We start from the raw sequence: 19,262 nt of genomic DNA on the forward strand, positions 1-19,262 counted from the left end.
CGCCAGATGGGTGCAAACCTAAAATATTCCCATAAGAATTTGAGTTGTTAATCGCTTGATGAACTTACCATTGGGAAACTAACGTTTTTAGGTTAACTCACGAAAAATTTTCCATTAATAATCGAATCTGACACAAGCCGGAATCACAAGTGGTTCATATGTAAATATTGCGGCAAATGGCGGTCTTTTCTATTGCTTATAATCACGGTCCCACTATCACTAAAAAGAAGCAGACGCAGAGGGGTTTTTTATCTGTTACGCTTTGTTCATGTGTTCAGTCTATTTTCCTGACTTCTTCCGGGTAGCTTAAAGTAGCAGTCTCTCTCTCCTTCTCCTCCTAGGTTTTGCGTTTGATCTCACTGGTACGCTCTTTGCTGCAAGCGATCTTTGAACCGGGGCTGATCTTTCGGTTGGTGGAGTCTTCTCTTTGTAAAATTTTATTTTCCTTAGTTCAGGTTTGCTGATTTCACTCTGAAATGGTTTCTCAGTGCATGTTGAAGATGCTTTTTTCACCAGCTTAACTCTGTCCTTCTACTGGTAAACTTGTTCTTCCACTTCATAGTTTCATATAATTTTGAAGTTCTTTAGCGGAAATATACTTCATCTCTCGTCTCCTTGTTTCACTGTTCTGAAGTGTTTTTGTGTGTTCTTCACTTTTTTTTTTTTTTTTTTTTTGTTGCGTTTTTGTTTGATCAGATTTTCACTGAAGTGATTCATTATTTATTTTTCCTTGTTTTAATATTTTTTTCATGAATTTCTGCAGGAACAGAAGGAGTCTTGAATTTCATCTGCAGGTCGAAAATGTCGTCACGAAGAGGGTCTGAGCAGCAGCCGCCGCCGAGGCGGCTTTTGAGGACTCAAACCGTGGGAAATGTTGGAGAAATATTTAATAGTGAAGTCGTGCCCTCTTCGCTTGTTGAGATTGCGCCGATCCTTCGTGTGGCCAATGAAGTTGAATCCAGCAATCCAAGGGTTGCTTATCTCTGTAAGTTCGAGTTATGCATGTTCATTTGTATATTTCCTCATTTTCCGTATTCTATGTTTATACTGATGGATTTAGGAAATATCAATAGTCATGCATGTTTTCTCATTTAAAATTGCACTGGGCTGTTTCTAATTCCTCTGTTTTCTGTGACATTTATTTGGGGGGGGGGGGGGGGGTTATTTTGCTATACTCCGTATTACTGAAAATGAATATGTAATCGACGGTAATTCATCTCTTGGATTATCTTGCTGTCTCATGATTCGGGTGGTTGCCTAGTGGTGTTCTGCATGTTATAGAACATAGTATAGGGGTTGTCCGGTTGAAGTAATATGTTTCACACTTCCACCATTTCCCAGGTTATGCTGTTTTTTTATATTTTTATTTTCACATTGAGGTTTGTTGTTTTTTGTTTTGTGTTGGGTGGGGCGATGTCCGTGTACTTTAAGTCTATATTAGTGCTTACTTTCTATTCATATCTATATGAATTTACTTTAAAAAACTGTCAAGAACATCTTATACTCGTTCATACTATCAGGAGTCAGCACATTGAAGGTGTAGTCCTCCAACAGTGCTTCATATGTTCTGTATTTACTTCTGGAGTTTGGGTAGCTGCATCTCTAAGCTACTTTATTGGTGTTTGGGGGCTCCATAGGGAACCATAATGCTCTCCCTTACCTCTCCCCAGCCACCACAAAAAAAGTTATGATTAATTTTGTATCTCTCCATCTCTTTGTGCGACGTGTAGTGCTTGTATTTTTATATGTTGATTATATTAGATATTAGTGAAGGGCTCTGAAGAGTGATGATGTTCTCTTTGTTAGGTTTGATAGGATGTGGATCTTTTCCCTTTAGCTGCATGGATGGCTAAAGTTGCCATCCTAGAGCCTGGACAAGTAGTTTATGACTTATATTCTCCAGATGTCAACTTCTCTTGGCCATCTTAGCTTATGGCACTACATGTATTGTTTCAGCAATCCAGTTGTTTTTCCAAAACATTGAGTTATGAATGCTTCATTTTGCCATATATTTGGTCTCCTCGTTCTGAAACTAAACAAATGGATAGATAATCAAGGTTAGCTATGAATCAAATCTATCCGCATCCTGCATTGTGGCTGGTGGTTGCTGTTTTGCAATAATTGGTGCAGTTAGTAACTTAGTATCCGTTGCATTGGCCTGGCCACTCTAGCTGTTGTAAACAATGTATGTATTTAGTAGTTGGCGCGGCAGTTGCTATGGCACTGCTTATATTGTCCCGGATTTAAAGTAAAACGGAGAAGTTTGTGGTTGTGATCCTTCGTTGGATTCAGTTTCTCTTGGTTATTCTGTTAGCTATGGCTTATCAGATGGCGGATCCAACTTACCTCAGGACTCGGCAAGTTATGATTATTATTTATAACAGGTTCCATCTCCATCTGTTGAAGATAGGCTGGTCTGAAATTATATATTTGGAGTTCAGTTTTGTATAGTAGCATTCGCACAAGGAATCAGCTAGTGTTATTGATGAAGGTTTGCCTCCAATATTCTTTTTTTCTTCATTCAATAATATACTAGAGTGGGAAGAATGAGGAGAGTTTCCCCATACGATTAGGGCTGGCTAGAACCTTATGATGGGGAGAGGTGCTTTTGGAGTGGTGTGATTAGTAGTTACACTAAAATCAGTAGGTAGCTATTTAACTTTTTGAAGTTTTTTCTTTCGTACATTAGATTTTTTTGTCTAGAAATTAAGAAATATAAAGCAGATGATATGGTGAAAATATGGATGTGTAACTTATAGTTGTTCGAACCTGGGGAAAGGTGTCATAGAAGTTTGAGCTTTTAAGGAGTGGAAACCATGGTCACATTGAAGTGTTGAACATGGTATTAGTTGATGGGGGGCTTGATGTGCCCCCAGTTCTTATGTTTTAGGCTTGATCTAGTCTGAGGAGAGGGGCAAAAGGTTTGATACTAAAAGATCGGGACTCATATGTTAAATCTCATTGATTTGTTCGTATTTTGTTATATTTGATACTGAATGACATGTAAGGTCATGTATTTGAATATGGCTAGGAGGCAGAAATTGAAGAAAGTTGCTTTGAAGTATTAGTTTCTGAAGAAGCTTGAGGGTTTGAACTTTGGTGTGTTAAGCTGTTGTGAGAAAATTGGAGAGATTATTTGGTAGGTGTTGCTTTTGTTGAGTTCATTGCTGGAGCAAATTCTTGGTATGATGGCTATTTAAAATAGTTGAAACAGGTCTAACGTTGAATGAAACAGCAGATTTTTTTGTATTGGAAACAACTGATGAATTCATCATAACCATTTTACTTACTTGGATGATATGATATGGTTCTTTAGGTACTCCCTATGAATTTTAAACATAAAGAACATAAAAATCTTAAGCTGTGGGCGCTTTGCTGTGGTTTTTGTTGGTGGAGCTGGATTAGTATTATTTAGAACTGGCTGTTTGATAGTTCTGCTAATTATTCAACACTGTAGCTGATTTAAGTATTGGCTAGAGATGCATTATTTCCTAGCTTGTGTTGTATAGTTATTATTGTTGTTTATTCTATGGTGTATTCTCAAAGATTGCTTTTCTAAATTTAATTAATTTTATGGAATCTTATGCACTACTCTGCTAATGCTGTTTAGGTCGATTTTATGCTTTTGAAAAAGCTCATCGGTTGGATCCAACATCTAGTGGGCGTGGTGTCCGCCAATTTAAAACTGCACTTCTTCAGCGTCTTGAGAAGGTGAATATTATACTTTTGGTCTGAATTGCCTATTGTGAACGCCAAATATCGTTCAAAACTTACTCTTTTTATTATTTATAAAAACTGATAGGTGTATCATTATAAGTGGGCTATTTTATCTTAAGTGCATAAAAAGAGTTGAGAATTTTTCAGTATTGATCATAATTGAGCACCTTGCTGTGCACTTATACCGAGTTTTTGTTGGAATTTGGAGCCTAATCTTGCTCTCATGAAGTGTACGCGGGTATAACGGCATGCATTTACTTTCAAGAAAATTGATGTTCGAGAATCAGCTGTCACATTCCATGCATTCTATGCTGGTTACTGAAGTTGGGTGAAATAGGAACTTTAATATTTGCATTTATGCCTCTTGTTCAATAGAAAACTATTTCCCATAGTTATTTGGGGCATGTTGATTTAAAGGATTTTATTCTTCCAATTGTTTCCGAATTTGTGTTGTTAAGGTGATTTGTTCATTTAAAACCTAAGATTTTACATCTCCCTGCTCCTTGCCCCTTGATGTATCATACTAAAATGATGGGCTGCTCTGTGCACGTGGCTCTCACCACTGTTGGTTTTCTCTTTCCTTCTTTTTTTTTGGGGGGTGGGGGTGGGGGGTGGTTAGGGTATGCAACGGATGCAACTTGTCTCCTGATTTGCTGGGAGGCTGTTTCCAGATTTTTCCACAACCACTAGGTAGCAATGGAGCAACCCTACTTTTGTGCCAAGGTCCACTGTCTGCATCTGTACTTATGTTGCTTTTTATAGGGATCATAATTTCAGCGCCCTGTTGATACCATCAGTTCGCGGGTTTGAGATACGAATACATGGTCTTTGTGAAATCGGGGGGTGCGAGTTTCCTTACGGTTGGCCCTCTTTGTCCGTCTAATAGTAGGATTCTTGTTTGTTATGCCCCTTTTTATTTAAATCAATGCCTTAGCTGTGATTGCTGCCTGGGGGATTATGTTGTTACTGAATCATCATTTTATCTACATTCGTGTGTTAATTTCTGTTTAGTTTGATGTATGATACATTATTTTCTGTGCCCCTGGACTCTACTTGTATGGAAGCCTTTGGCATCAGGTTCACCTTTTCTGGTTACTAATGAGTCCTCCTGCCTTTTGAAATGTGGTAAAGACTGCATCTCTATGATCGTACCATCATGCCCTTTCGTGCCTTTGGGAAGGCCTTGAAAAGCCAAATTTTGCTCACTCCATGAGTTGAGAAAAAATTGCCTCCCAACATGCAGAGGGTGGGCTTTAGCTTTGTAGGGTTGCAGTTGGGAGGGAGAGTTTCACAAGAGTTTTGAGAGATTTAGGTAAGCTAGAAGTAAAGGAAGCAAGCTGCCATCCGTTGACACTGAGCTGCTTCGTCTCCCTTATCGATTCTTGGTCACAGTTTTATGTTCAGAAACGGCATTCTGCAAGGCTCTATAACATCAGAAGCCTCTCTTTCTTCCTCTTGAAGCATGTGCCTGTAACTCAGTACTTGTCTTTGTACATCTATAGCTGTGTTACCAAAACATACCACAAGTACACAGTTTCCTGAACTCGTGGCATCATGAGCTTTTCTTCAGCTAAGTAAACTCCCCCCTCCACAAGCCAATGGAGGAAAACTTGGTGGAGACAATTTAGGGGTCAGTAGTATATGTTATTTGAATAGACCCAGTGCAATCGGGTTCAGTGCTGCATCACAGCTCAGTTCATACTCCACCTTGGGGGTGTACCCTCCTTTGCAAGTGTTGCAGCTCTTGTAGTCCTTTTTTGACCCCTCTGATGCATTGGACTTCTCCTTTCGCTCTTCAAAGATGAGTTGCTTGAGCACACCCATGACATGGACTTTGTTTGCTTGTGAGTTGTGTCTAAAAATGCTACACAAGTGCATGTGTCGCAATCAAGTAGTAAATAATGAGTAGAGTGTCGATCTCACGGAGAATTTTATCGTTAACTATCAATGTAAAAGGAAGGCTAATTTAAACAAGATTAACAAAAGTACTTTGTGAATAATGAACTAAATAAACAAAGGACAAGTAAATTAAACTAGAGATACTAAATGAAAAATATGTAATAGAATGAACTATAAGAAGTGGTATGAATGTTGGGAAACAATTTCCCCTGAATTTAGGTTGTGGATGCCACAACAACGCTACAGCACAAGGCATATCAAAGAACCTGGGACAAAATTGTATAGGGGTATCTTCCAATCCACATATACACTAATATCCTATTTCAAACCCTCATATTCCTATGGAGAATTGAACTGAGGATGCACATTACGCTCGAATTCCAATATTGGTTACGTGAGATAGGTGAGTATTCCTACCTTACCCACTAATTAGCTAAACCCACATAAGGATCAAGCTAACTCACACTATTCAGCATTTATCTAGGTCTAATTAACTTTTCAATTAACTAAAACCACAACATTCACTCACGGATGATTGATCAGTAAATGAAATTACTAAAAAACTAGCATGCTGAATACATTGATAATAAACTGTGTTACAACAGAGCTACAACAAACTGGATAATTTCAGCTCAAATCACATGTTCGGGTACTCTCATCATCTCAACAAACTAAGAAATTAGCTCATATTAAGCTTCAAACATAGAGATAAATGTAGCCATTAACAAAGTTCAGCTAGAATATGAAGAAGTAAGAATTATAAAACCAAATAGAAATCTGGGAGATGCTTTCACAATGCTCCAGCCGCCCATCTCCAGTAAGTCTTCTTCATGCACGAGCTCAGCCTCCGTCTCTCTCTCCCTCTTCCGCCTCTTTAATTTTCCCAATTTTCCCCAATTTCCCCCCAAAGTGATAGGGTAAAAGTGGATTGCACGATTAGAACCTTTTCTTTTTATATCAACGGCTGAGATCCTTCATGGAATGACGAGGAATATCTCATTACTTAGCCCTTTTCAGTAATTTCACTATATGATGCTACTTGTGTCCAATCTAGGAAAATCATTATGCCGATTGTTTTAGATTGCTTTTCACTGAGCAAATTGAATATAATGAACTTGAGTAGTGATGAGCATTAATTCTTGAAAAAGAAATTCAAAATATTTTACTGGTCCATGAGTTTGGGACCTCCTTGGCTTGTCTAGACAGGGAAGCCTCATAGTAGTTCCAGTCATAAACTCAGTGGATAAGCTTATGGAGCCTATGTAGAGGACATTGGTGCTAAGCCTCGTGGAAACCTGAAGCAGATTGCAGGACCGAATGGTCAGGCTGGGCAGGGTTTATATGGCACGGGTGAAGGTAGGTGGGGTCGGTTGGGTTTCAGAGAAAGGAAGGCTGGGGTGGTGGATTTCTCTTTTTCTGATTGGAGGAGGAGGTTGTTTTAGATAAATAACAGAGAAACTAATGAATAAAGTAATTAAAATACATACAGCAAGAAGAGGTGCTGAAAAACAGTCTAACAGAGGGGTGGATGGTGGTAATTTAAAAATACCAGGAATTAGGTGTAAAAGCTTGCGTAAATAAGCATGGGTGAATGATAAAAGGGGCGAGATCAGTGCCAATGGCTTCGGCACAAGCAGAGTTGGGGGGAGGGAATTTCCTATGCAGCCTTACCCCAGCAAATTTGCTGAGAGGCTGTTTCAATGCCCTTGACCTCAAGCTACAACTATGGTCCGCCAACCATTGTGCCAAGTCCCGCTCCTATGGGTGAATGGTAGAAATTTTCTCTAAAAATTCTATTTTCTTTTTCAATGGTTCTTTTTCTTTTCAGGTTCCTTGATGGGTTCTTCCTTTTGCATTTTGCAGGAAAATGAACCTACGTTACAGCAGAGGGCAAAAAAGAGTGATGCACGTGAAATGCAGAGCTTTTATCAACATTACTACAAAAAATACATCCAAGCATTGCAGAACTCTGATAAAGCTGATCGGTGAGTTTCCTTTCAAACTTGTGGGAGTTCTGGTAATTTTTTGGAGCTATCATCTTTGTGTATACCTTTAGTTTGATTTTAAGCCTCTCTGTTTAATCAGTGCACAACTTACCAAAGCATACCAAACTGCTGCTGTCCTTTTTGAGGTTCTAAAGGCTGTCAATCTGACAGAGGCTGTTGAACTTGATCATGAGGTGAAGTATCCTGAAGGTTTATGTTGTGACATTAGATTCTGGCAATTCCTTTTGATTGAGATCTTTCATCAATCTTGTCTTCCACGTAATGCGATCCTGGGTGTTCAAATCTTCTTTCAGCAAAAGAATTTCTGAAATATAATTTTAAATGACTAATATTGATGGTTGGCCTTCTACGCAGATTTTGGAAACTCACAATAAGGTTGCAGAAAAGACCGAGATTTATGTCCCTTACAATATTCTCCCTCTTGATCCTGACAGTGCCAATCAGGCTATTATGAAATATCCTGAGGTCTGCTTTCAACATCCGTATTTTTATGTTGCATCTCTATTGTTGATGGTTTTATTTTTCGTAATGAATGTTTTGAGTGCTTTTGTTAAAACAAACACCATGAACTAGCGAATCGAAACAAAAGCAAAATGAAAACACACAAAGATTAAGGTAATTCACACACCAATGCGGTGTGCTATGTTGACGGGCGAAGATGAAGTGCTTTTCACCATGTAGAAGAAGAACAATGGGAGATCTCACAGCTAATTGCCAAGAATGGCGTTACAAGAACTCTCACCCAAAAACCCTAACTGAAAATCCTGAATCTCTTAATGATTTAGTAGCAAACATAAGATACATATGTACAAAGACTCCAATCGGGTAAACGTGTTGTACCGTACTGCGGGTCTAAAATGTTGGTATTCGAAGCCGGGTGCAAGAATTCGGGTCACAACATAACAGCTTTTGTTTGTTTAATCTGCAGATTCAAGCTGCTGTTTTTGCACTTCGTAATACAAGGGGGCTGCCATGGCCAAGGGAATACAAGAAGAAAGTAGATGATGACATTCTTGATTGGCTCCAGGCCATGTTTGGATTTCAGGTCAGTAGTTTATATCCATCTGGGCTTTCTGCTCTTTTGGGTTCTTGTGAGCCTTCCTAGTGGTTGATATTGTCTTCCATTTATTACTGTGCAGAAGGACAGTGTGGCTAACCAAAGGGAGCACTTAATTTTATTGCTTGCAAATGTACATATTCGGCAATTTCCAAAGCTCGATCAGCAACCCAAGGTTTTGTTCTTCTCACCAGTTGTTTTAAAAATAAACTATTTATGATATTCAGCTATAATCTTGTGTACTTTGTGTTGGTTTTTGTCCAGCTGGATGAGCATGCACTGACTGATGTCATGAAGAAAATGTTTAAGAATTATAAGAAATGGTGCAAATACTTGAATCGCAAGAGTAGTCTTTGGTGAGGATTTTCATACTTGAGTATATTTGGCATTTATTTGCCCCGTATCCTGTTGTCATGCTCTGCTTTTTAATATTGCAGGCTGCCAACAATACAACAAGAAGTTCAGCAGCGTAAACTACTGTACATGGGTCTTTATCTTCTAATTTGGGGTGAAGCAGCAAATTTGAGATTCATGCCCGAATGCCTTTGCTATATCTATCATCATGTATGTCATATGAGCTCGTCCCCCTCAATCCTGAAATCCCTGGCTGTACATTATTTAAAGGATTGGGATTTAATGGTGATCTGTAATGAATAATCCGACACTTTAAAAGAAATGACCCTCTGTTTTTTTTTCTTAAGTTTAAATAAATGGTTAGAACATAAGATCATGTACCCTTATATGCTAAACTAGTGAAACGTTGAAAAGAAAACCAAACATATTAAGTATCTTTAGCAGAAAAATAGGATTCAGATTAACCCCTCAAAAGTAATTGACTATTTGCTCTGGAAGAACTTCCCTTAGAGATATAGTTTTGCATTTGCGTTTCTTTACTTTATATTGTGCTTGTGTTGTTAGATGGCATTCGAACTCTATGGGATGCTTGCTGGGAATGTCAGTCCTATGACGGGTGAGAATGTGAAGCCAGCTTATGGAGGTGAAGAGGAGGCTTTCTTAACAAAAGTTGTTACTCCAATCTATCATACAATTGCAAGGGTATATAACATTTTTCTTCTCTTAGTTTGTTTACAAGTATATCCATTTTGACTTTCTAGTTTATTTCTTGGTGGTCTGGTGGAATCTTCCTCTCAGGAAGCTGAAAGCAGCAAGAAGGCTAAAGCAAAGCATTCAAAGTGGAGAAACTATGATGATTTAAATGAATATTTTTGGTATTGCCTTCTTCCTTCCCCCTTCCCCCCGACTGCTTTGCTATTCCAGATACTTTGTTTATGTTTATGATGTGTAACTTAACTCATTCATTTAAACTATAGGTCAGTTGATTGTTTCCGGCTAGGTTGGCCAATGCGTGCTGATGCTGATTTCTTTTGTCAGTCGTTGAATGAACTTCGAGGTGACAAAAATGCAGTAAGTTTTAGCAAAGGACATCTTTCTTTATCTGTATTTGCCTGAATCAATTTCTGCTTTGTTCATTTTAGGAGGGGGCAACCTCTTTCATCTACTAGAGTAGACAAACTTTACCAAACAAGTAGGTTTACAAGACAAAGTAAGGGTAAAAACAATGCCAAAACCTACTTGCTTTTGTAATCTTATTTCATAGATCTAGGCATTTACCCCTAAAAAAAAGAAAGTCGTCGTTTTGTTCTTTTTCCTGCTAGTGTACGGGCACGTTTTGTCGTTTTGGATCTCTTTCTTCTTCTCATGTTTGCCTTTATATAAATTAAACATAAACATTTCCTCACCAGTTTGGTGACAGATAAGTGTTTGCATTCTCTCTGATATTTGTTTCTCTGTGATAATTTATTGATTTCAGTGAATTGCCCTCTACGCATTTCTATATTGTTTTGCTTTACTTTCTTTGTTCTTGCCCCATTTTTTTTGTTTTTTTTGGGGGAGGGGGTGTTGGGGTGAGTTGGATTAAGCTGCAATGAAGCTTTTCCGTGGAATTGGTATAACAAGTTGAAGTTTTTTTTCCTGTAATACTCAAAATATTGCTCTTCAATACCTTATTATTGAGATTTGACCACCTATATTGGAGTTAAATGAGGAGGGCCTTTTTTTAATTCGAAATAAATTGGTTACTATGAAATCCAAGGGTAAAATTTCATTATTGTTCTGGATGGTTTATGGCAAGTACATTGTTATATCTCTGATGTTGGTTAATGCTAGTGCATTTTCTCATGGGTACTTTGTTCAGGAGGTCCAATCAAACAGAGTTCGGTGGGTTGGCAAAGTTAATTTCGTTGAGATACGCTCATTTTGGCATATCTTCAGAAGCTTTGATAGGATGTGGAGCTTTTTTATTTTGTGTCTACAGGTACCCTTCAATTTTTAAAAATCTTCTTTTCCAATCCTCACTTCAATTTTTTTAGGGGTGTGTGTATGTTTTTTCCCCTTTCTTCTGTGTATACCGATACTGTTTACTGTTAACATTGACCATTTATTGTTAAGGCTATGATAATTATTGCATGGAATGGATCGGGGCAACCTACCTCAATCTTTAAAGCTGAAGTCTTCAAGAAAGTGCTTAGTGTCTTTATAACAGCTGCAATTTTGAAGCTTGGACAAGGTACAACTTATAATAATTGCTGCTGTCATCACCTTTTAGTGCCCTTAATTTCGTTAGTTCTTTTCCTATTTTCTGATTTTGTTTTGCCTTTTTGAATTAGATTGTCTACTCATAGAGATCTATGTAGCTTGTTCTCTGGGTAACTCAAAAAAGAGACTTAAGGCGATTTCTTTTTGGTGATGTCATAAAGCCGGAAATCTGAAGGAAGTGCTGATAAAAAGCCTTAGCGGTGTAATGCTTTTATCCTGACTTAAAATTGGGCCATGCAACATGCTGAAACATGGCTAGTTACAAAAGAGGGGGGGGGGAGAATGTTTACCTTGAGGAAAACTAAAATTTAGAGCTTAACTAGTGAACTGGGGGTTCTTTCCATTTTGACAGCTCCTATCTGACAGATTAGGATTTGGTCTTACCCTGCCCTTGCTGTTTGAAACTCCTAATAGTATTTTTATTCTGTTCTTTAGTTTGAGTTTTCAGTCACAATAGCCAATCCCCATCTTTTGTGGCTCTGGCCATTAGACATTATCAATTGGAGCTATTCCCCCCCCCCCCCCCCCCCCTCATACAATCAATACTAATGGAGATAAAGGGATAGGTGAAATAAAATTTTATATGCACATTAGTAACGTAGTACTGAATTTGAATGATTAAAACTGTAGCCAATAACAGGATCTTCCAATCAAAAGTTCAGATTAGGGGTGATTTTGAATAACTTAAAATCTAAGGCATGAAAAGGCTGAAAGGGAGGTCGAATAGAGGAAATGTGAAGTGTAGATATGATGGATTCAGAATAGCAACATGAGTAGGGGTAATAAAGTAATTTTAATTACTATAAAAGTTGGGTTTATGAAGTGATATAAAATGTACGTTTTTCAGATATACAACAACAACAACAACAATAAGCCTTGTCCCAACTAAATGGGGTCAGCTACATGGATTCTTGCCCTCCAATCAGTTTTGTTCAAGGCCATGCTAGATACAAGGCCTAAGCTATACATATCCTTTCTCACCGCTTCTCCTAATGTTATCTTAGGTCTACCCCTAGCTCTTCTAGTTCGTTTAATCTGGATTATATCACTTCTCCGTACAGGGGCATTTATAGGTCTTCGTTGAACGTGGTCGTGCCACCTCAAACGACTTTCTCGAAGCTTATCACTTATGGGAGCAACTCCCAGACCAACTCTAATATGATCATTTCTTATCTTATCTATCCTAGTTTTGCCACTCATCCATCTTTGCATCCTCATTTCTGCTACACTAAGTTTATCTATATGATTCTTTTTAACAGCCCAACACTTTGCACCGTACATCATAGTTGGTTGAACAACGGTCCTATAAAATTTTCCTTTAAGCTTTAACGGAATACGCCGATCGCATAAGACCCCAGACGTACCTCTCCACTTCATCCACCCTATTTTAATTCTTTAGGAAACTTCATCATCTAAATCACTTCTTTTACTTATGATTGAACATTGATACCTAAAACAATCACTTTGAGGAATTTCTTTATCATCAAGTATCACCACCTCATCATCTGCCCGATCATGACTAAAGTTACAAACTAGGTATTCTGTCTTCGATCTACTAAGTTTAAAGCCTTTTGATTCCAAAGCTACTCTCCATGATTCTAATTTGGTATTAATTCCCACTTGGGTTTCATCAATCAACACAATATCATCTGCAAAAAGTATACACCAGGGGACCACATCTTGAATGTCTTTGGTTAATTCACCATTACCAGTGCGAATAGATATGGACTTAAAGTTGACCCTTGATGTAGTCCAACTGTTATCGGGAATTCATTGCTTTGTCCCCTCACTGTTCTAACACTAGTAACCGAACCATCATACATATCCTTAACTATATCTACATATTTACATGCAACACTTCTTTTCTCTAGTACTTGCCAAATTAACGCATAGGGACTCTATCATAAAGCTTTTTCTAGATTAATAAATACCATATGAAGGTCTTTCCTACATTCTCTATACCTTTCCATAAGTCTCCTAATTGGGTAAATAGCCTCCGTTGTAGATCTTCCCGGCTTATAAACCCAAATTGGTTCTCTGTAACTGTAGTTAAGTGTCTCAAACGGGTTTCAATTATTCTCTCCCATAATTTTATAGTATGGCTCATCAATTTAATGCCCCTATAGTTATTACAACTTTGAATATCTCTTTTATTTTTGTAAATTGGAACCATGATGCTTCTCCTCCATTCATCTAGCATTTTCCCTGTGCTCATAATCTTATTATACAACTTAGTCAACCATACTAGTCCATGGGTTCCTAAGCTCATCCATACTTCAATTGGGATTTCATCAGGACATTGTGTCTTGCTGAGTTTCATCCTCCTTAAGGCTTCTTTTACTTCGAATATCGATATTGTACGTATATAAGTTCAGGCATTGGTGCCTTGGTGAAAGGTGTAATCGTCCGAATCATAAGTGCTTGAGAAATGCTCATTTTGTATACTAGAGAAATATGTTTCCCATCTTTTCTTAATGTCCTTCTCACAAACTAATATTTACCATCTCCATTTTAATACATCTAACATGGTCAATATCTCTACTCTTCCTATCCCTCATCTTAGCTATCTTATAAATAGATTTTTCCCCTTCCTTCATGCCCCAACTTATTGTATAACTCTTTATACTTCTTTTCCCTTACTTTTCCCACAATTTTCTTAGCTTCATTTCTATCCAACCTATACCTTTGAAGATCCTCAACATCCTTAAGTCTTTGTCGTGTCTTAAAACTAGTTTTTTTATTCCTAATGGCAACTTGAACCTCACTATCCCACCACCACGTATCTCTATAAGAATGGAGCTTTCCTTTTGATTCACCGAGGACATTTTTAGCCATTTTCTTAATACACAACCATCTCATTCCACATTGCATTGGTATCCTCTTTAAAATCTCATTTTCCTTGTTTGACTACTTCATTAACGAAGGATTTCGAGCACTCTTCTTTCAAATTCCACCATATTATTCTGGGATAGTTTACCTTGGACCTTTTATGTGTTCTTGGGACTAAGCACATATCCAAGACCACAAGTCTATGTTGTGCAGTTAAGCTTTTCCCCGGTATCACCTTGTAATCCTTGCACAACAATCTATCAGTCCTTCTAGTTAGGAAGAAATCTATTTGGCTTCTATGCTGTTCACTTTTGAAGGTAATTAAATGCTCATCTCTCTTTTTTAAGTAAGTATTTATAATAGATAGATCAAAAGCAGTAGCAAAATCTAAAATTGAAGTCCCCTCCTCATTCTTTCTCCAAAACCATATCCTCCATGTACACTCTCATATCCTCTTTGATCTTTTCCAATATGTCCATTTAAATCACCTCTTATGATAATCTTTTCTCCTTGACGAATTCCTTGCATTAATCCATCCATATTTTCCCAAAATCTGAGCTTTAGACTTTCATCTAATCCTACTTGAGGTGCATATGCACAAATTATATTTAGGAACTCTTTCTACATTACAAGCTTGATAGCAATAATCCTATTACCCATTCTTTTAACATCCACCACATCATTTTTTAGATCTTTATCCACTATTATACCCACTCCATTTTTATTTGTTTTTCCCCCAGTATACCAAAGTTTAAAGTCATCCAACTCTTTGACTTTTTTACCCTTCCATCTAGTCTCTTGAATGCAAGCTACATTAATCCTTCTCCTCATAACATCTATCAATTCTAAGCTTTTACTAGTTAAAGATCCTATGTTCCAAGATGCCAATCTAATCCTATGTTCATTTACTAGCTTCTTTACCCACACTCGTCCACAACGCTGGAACCCTTGCCTACTTATCATCGCATCCGGGCGCCGATGCGAAACGTCGTTTACAGGGGATGCCCTAGCTAACCCTTGCCCACTTATCACTACGTCCGGTCCATAGTGTAGCGCTTCTTTTGTTGGGGAACGCCCTAGCATAGCTTTTATCATATAAGGTCGAATCCATGAAAAATGTTTGGTTAGATTTTTTCCGGTGCTGGCTGCCGACCTGACACACCAACCCTCCTCCTTTACCCGGACTTGCGACCGCCGACCTGCAGCAAAACACCGGCGGAGTTACTGTTTTCAGATATAGTTTAATTAAATGTTAGTTGCCTCGTTAACATATGAAATCAGAAGTGAATTTTGGTTGAAGAATATCTAGACAACATTAGTTATGGTTCAAAAACTCGGAACAACCACCTTGATAGGGTCAAGTTTCTTAAGATCTTAACTAGTTTATGCTTTTTCCTTTCTTTCTTTCTGTTTTTTTTTTTTTGGGGTTGGGGGGGGGGAGGGGTTAGGATTATGTTCTAGTGCAGAGGGCCCTAGTTAGCTTTGAAACTTTATGGGATGCTTGTTGTAGGCTTAGTAATTTTTTTTTACAGGCAAACCTGATGCCAAAGGCTTGTGCACAAACAGATTTTTTTTTTTTTTGGGGGGGGGGGGGGAGGCAATTTTCCTATGCATCTTAATAATTTTTTAAAGTTTTTTATAATTTTTGACATTAAAATTGTATTTTTGACATTAAAATTGTAGAGAGAATTAATTATGTATTTCGGCTTAATTATTATGTCTTGGAGCACTCCAAATAGGAATGGATTTATAGAATCCCAATTGAGCCTAACTAAAATGCTTAAATAATTAATTGCAACTTAAACTGAACCACTTTGAATCAGTTCAACTGAGCTAATCTAAAGCAACAAAGAAATAAACCATGTCCTCCTAATCAAGGCAATCAAATATGCAGCCTTAATGTCCATGGTGTAGTCACATTACAGTGCTTATTGGCTTGAAAACCATTGGACTAAACTCCCAACTCTTATAACCCCAACCCAAGGTGTGCATTTCCATTAAAATAAGCCTATTTAGGTGATCTAAGAGCATCATTATGTCAGTCTCTGTTTTTTATGCAGTAGAACAGACCTGAGTGGGCTACTACGGTGGAGTGATATGCCATGTCTAATTGCAGCTGTTTTTTAATAGCTTTGTAGCCCTACTCAACTCAAAAAAGCTCGCTCCCAATTAAATGGGTTTGGCTACATGAATCCAATTTTACCCTTCAAGCCAAAGGTTATATTAGTTGAAAGCCCCAAGGCTTCCACATTTCTTTTCTCTTGTTTTATGACAGCGAATTTAATCGTTCACTTGTTCTTTTAATTTATAGTCTGCACCATTGCACTCTTTAATGGTGCATTAATTGCATTTAAATGCCCATGTCACTTGAAATGATTTTCCCTCAGGCCTCAGCTTATCATAATCAGAGTCACTACTATGTTATCTCGATTGCACTCATTTTTCATTCTTTATTTAATTGTGTATGATCGAGTTATATGGTTAAGTAGAAGTAGTTTGCGTTACAATTAACTTGGTTGAGAAGGGGATTGATCGTAAGTAAATTTTAATTTGATTAGTTGATATTTCACTTCTGCAGCTGTTCTGGATGTAATACTCAGCTGGCAAGCAAGACGGAGTATGTCGTTTGCAGTAAAGCTGCGATATATCCTAAAGGTTGTGTCAGCAGTGGCATGGGTGATAGTGTTACCAGTAACTTATGCTTACACTTGGGAGAACCCTTCTGGATTTGCGCAAAAAATAAAGAATTGGTTTGGCAATGGTGCACAGACAGCTTCATTATATATCTTGGCTGTTGTCATATACCTGTCCCCAAATATGCTTGCTGCATTGTTTTTTTTGTTCCCATTTGTTCGGCGGTATCTTGAAAGTTCAAACTATAAAATTGTTATGCTGGTGATGTGGTGGTCTCAGGTATGGCATGTACCTTACTGATTATTTCACTATTTTCTTTTGATTTTCCTTCCATTCTGTGAGTTCTTAAGCTGCAGTGTTTTATTGTTTCATTGCTTTTTTTTTTTTTTACATTTTCTCTTGTAAATGTTTTGCAGCCTCGTCTTTATGTTGGGAGGGGAATGCATGAGAGTTCTTTCTCACTTTTTAAGTAAGAATACAAGTTTTGAAAATGGTTTTATTTGTTGAATATGGTATATCTTTATTTTGACCAATCTATCTGTTATTCTTGTTGTTTGCTCAGGTACACCATGTTCTGGCTCCTGCTTATAGTGACGAAGATCGCAGTCAGTTACTATGTAGAGGTCTGGCTCATGGTGTTGAAATTTTTTGTATTATGTATTTGATCACCCAATTATTGTTATTATTATTTTTTTGGTGGCTGGTGAATGCCAAAAAAAATAATAATTGAAGCTTTCGTTCGTTGAATTTTTTAGAAATGCTCTGTGATTTATATTATATTTAACAATTGGCTAAATTAAATTCTCGGGAATTCTCAATGACACTTATTTTTAGTTTCAAATAGAAGTGGGGGACAAGCAATCTGTAGCACACCACGTTTTCAACAAAGCATCAACATTAAATTTTATAAACATGAAGTAAAATGTCACTCAATTTTCATAATTGCTAAGTTTTGTATAAATTGGATTAACTAATTAAGCTAATTGTTTTATGGTTTACATATCTGTGTTTGATGAAGGTGTGATTGCATGGACAATGATCAGTTGTTTTATGCAGTTTGTTCTACTAGAGATGATAGTGCCTCTGGCCATAATCCTATGTCTGGAATTCTTCTGGGATTTGTCTAGATAATGAGTTTGCTTTCTTAGGCTTTCAACTTTTTTATTTGCAGATACTACCTCTTGTGGGTCCAACAAAAGCTATCATGCAAGCACAGATCAGAAACTTCAAATGGCATGAATTTTTTCCCCGAGGTAATTAAGTAATTGCCCAAGTTGCAGCAAGTCAATAATTCTTTGTAACATCGTTTTCTGTTTGCAGCCAGGAATAACATTGGTGTTGTAATTGCGCTCTGGGCTCCTATCATTCTTGTATGTGTTGTGGCTGTTAAATGTTTTAATTGGTTGTTTATTTTTTGTTTGCTTGAATTTACCAGTGGATGCTAATCAAAAAGTTCTGTCCAGGTATACTTTATGGATGCCCAGATATGGTATGCTATTTTCTCCACATTATTTGGAGGAATCTATGGGGCATTTCGTCGTCTGGGAGAGGTTGGTTTCTTAGTCTGTTTCTCTTGTTTCTTGGGGTTGTCTTTGGTTGTTAGCATTTGAGGTAGCAGTGTATACTCTTATGTTGTTTGACTCATCGGAGCATCTTTATTCTCTTTTCTTGTGACCCTTGCTTGCCACACAATTTTTTTTATTGGAACTTCCTCACTGCTGGGAGTCACTGTGCCCCTCCTTGTTGATGCCCCCATGAGTGCACCTTTGGCCTGGGAGCTAGTGCTAGGGCCATGCTAGCCCTGACAGTTCAAACTCTGTCCTTTTTATTATATGAAATGTTTAGGATAGATATGTTAAAATTTGCTGAACACCGGCGTTGAATTTGGTCTTTGCTGTATGCTTCTCGCTGATTCTTTCTAAAATATTTCCTAAGCCGTGCTTATATTTGTGGGTTTTCACTTGCACGAACTGTCATTTGTGATAATTGAATTGCTAGCTTTTTTGGTCTTACATAGACCTGTAAACAGATAGTCGAAATCCACCTCCAAATTTGGATTTGTATTCATTTAAGGGTGTCCAAATCTGGAAATTTTCTTACTGGAAAATATCCGTATCCATCCGGTAAGCAACCGGATTCGGGTTCGGATAATTGGTGCTCAGATGAGATAATATCCGGATAAAAATTTATCTTGTTAGAGTAAAGTATTAAACATATATTTTTCTTCTAAAAATGGCTGATAATTGGAATTGGAAACCGGTAATTGGTAACCAGAAAATCAGAAGTTGAAAATCATAAATAAAGAAAATGACAATCAACAATTAGTAATTGGATAGCTTATCAAATCGGATTGTTATTGTGTTGGAATTTGAAGAAATCATTGCTTAGAAGGTATTTTTCCAATCATATGCCCTAATAGGGTATTATGGTTACAATTTGAGTAAATCTCACTCTAATTAGGAAAAGAAATACAAAAAACAAGTAGGTAAACTAATCTTAGACTT

At 37.5% G+C, this 19,262-nt stretch overlaps 1 protein-coding gene across 1 annotated transcript in view; it reads left to right on the plus strand.

Moving 5' to 3' along the window:
• The first annotated feature begins 252 nt into the window (after positions 1-252).
• LOC149003712 (callose synthase 3-like) overlaps positions 253-19,262 on the plus strand; it is a 45,584-nt gene continuing 26,574 nt past the window's right edge. The window contains 22 exon segments of the mRNA XM_089138336.1: positions 253-409; positions 489-537; positions 764-985; positions 3,611-3,711; positions 7,480-7,601; positions 7,702-7,795; positions 7,977-8,087; positions 8,551-8,667; positions 8,762-8,854; positions 8,944-9,035; positions 9,117-9,243; positions 9,598-9,735; positions 9,832-9,908; positions 10,011-10,104; positions 10,895-11,014; positions 11,149-11,266; positions 16,703-17,037; positions 17,175-17,227; positions 17,321-17,381; positions 17,930-18,011; positions 18,079-18,128; positions 18,222-18,308. Of these exon segments, the coding sequence (XP_088994462.1) occupies positions 802-985; positions 3,611-3,711; positions 7,480-7,601; positions 7,702-7,795; positions 7,977-8,087; positions 8,551-8,667; positions 8,762-8,854; positions 8,944-9,035; positions 9,117-9,243; positions 9,598-9,735; positions 9,832-9,908; positions 10,011-10,104; positions 10,895-11,014; positions 11,149-11,266; positions 16,703-17,037; positions 17,175-17,227; positions 17,321-17,381; positions 17,930-18,011; positions 18,079-18,128; positions 18,222-18,308 (2,256 nt within the window). The 5' untranslated portion in view covers positions 253-409; positions 489-537; positions 764-801.

The sequence above is a fragment of the Hakea prostrata genome, chromosome 10 (assembly GCF_041222555.1).
Source record: "Hakea prostrata isolate BN-2017 chromosome 10, UWA_Hpros_2, whole genome shotgun sequence".
Classification (NCBI taxonomy): Eukaryota; Viridiplantae; Streptophyta; class Magnoliopsida; order Proteales; family Proteaceae; genus Hakea; species Hakea prostrata.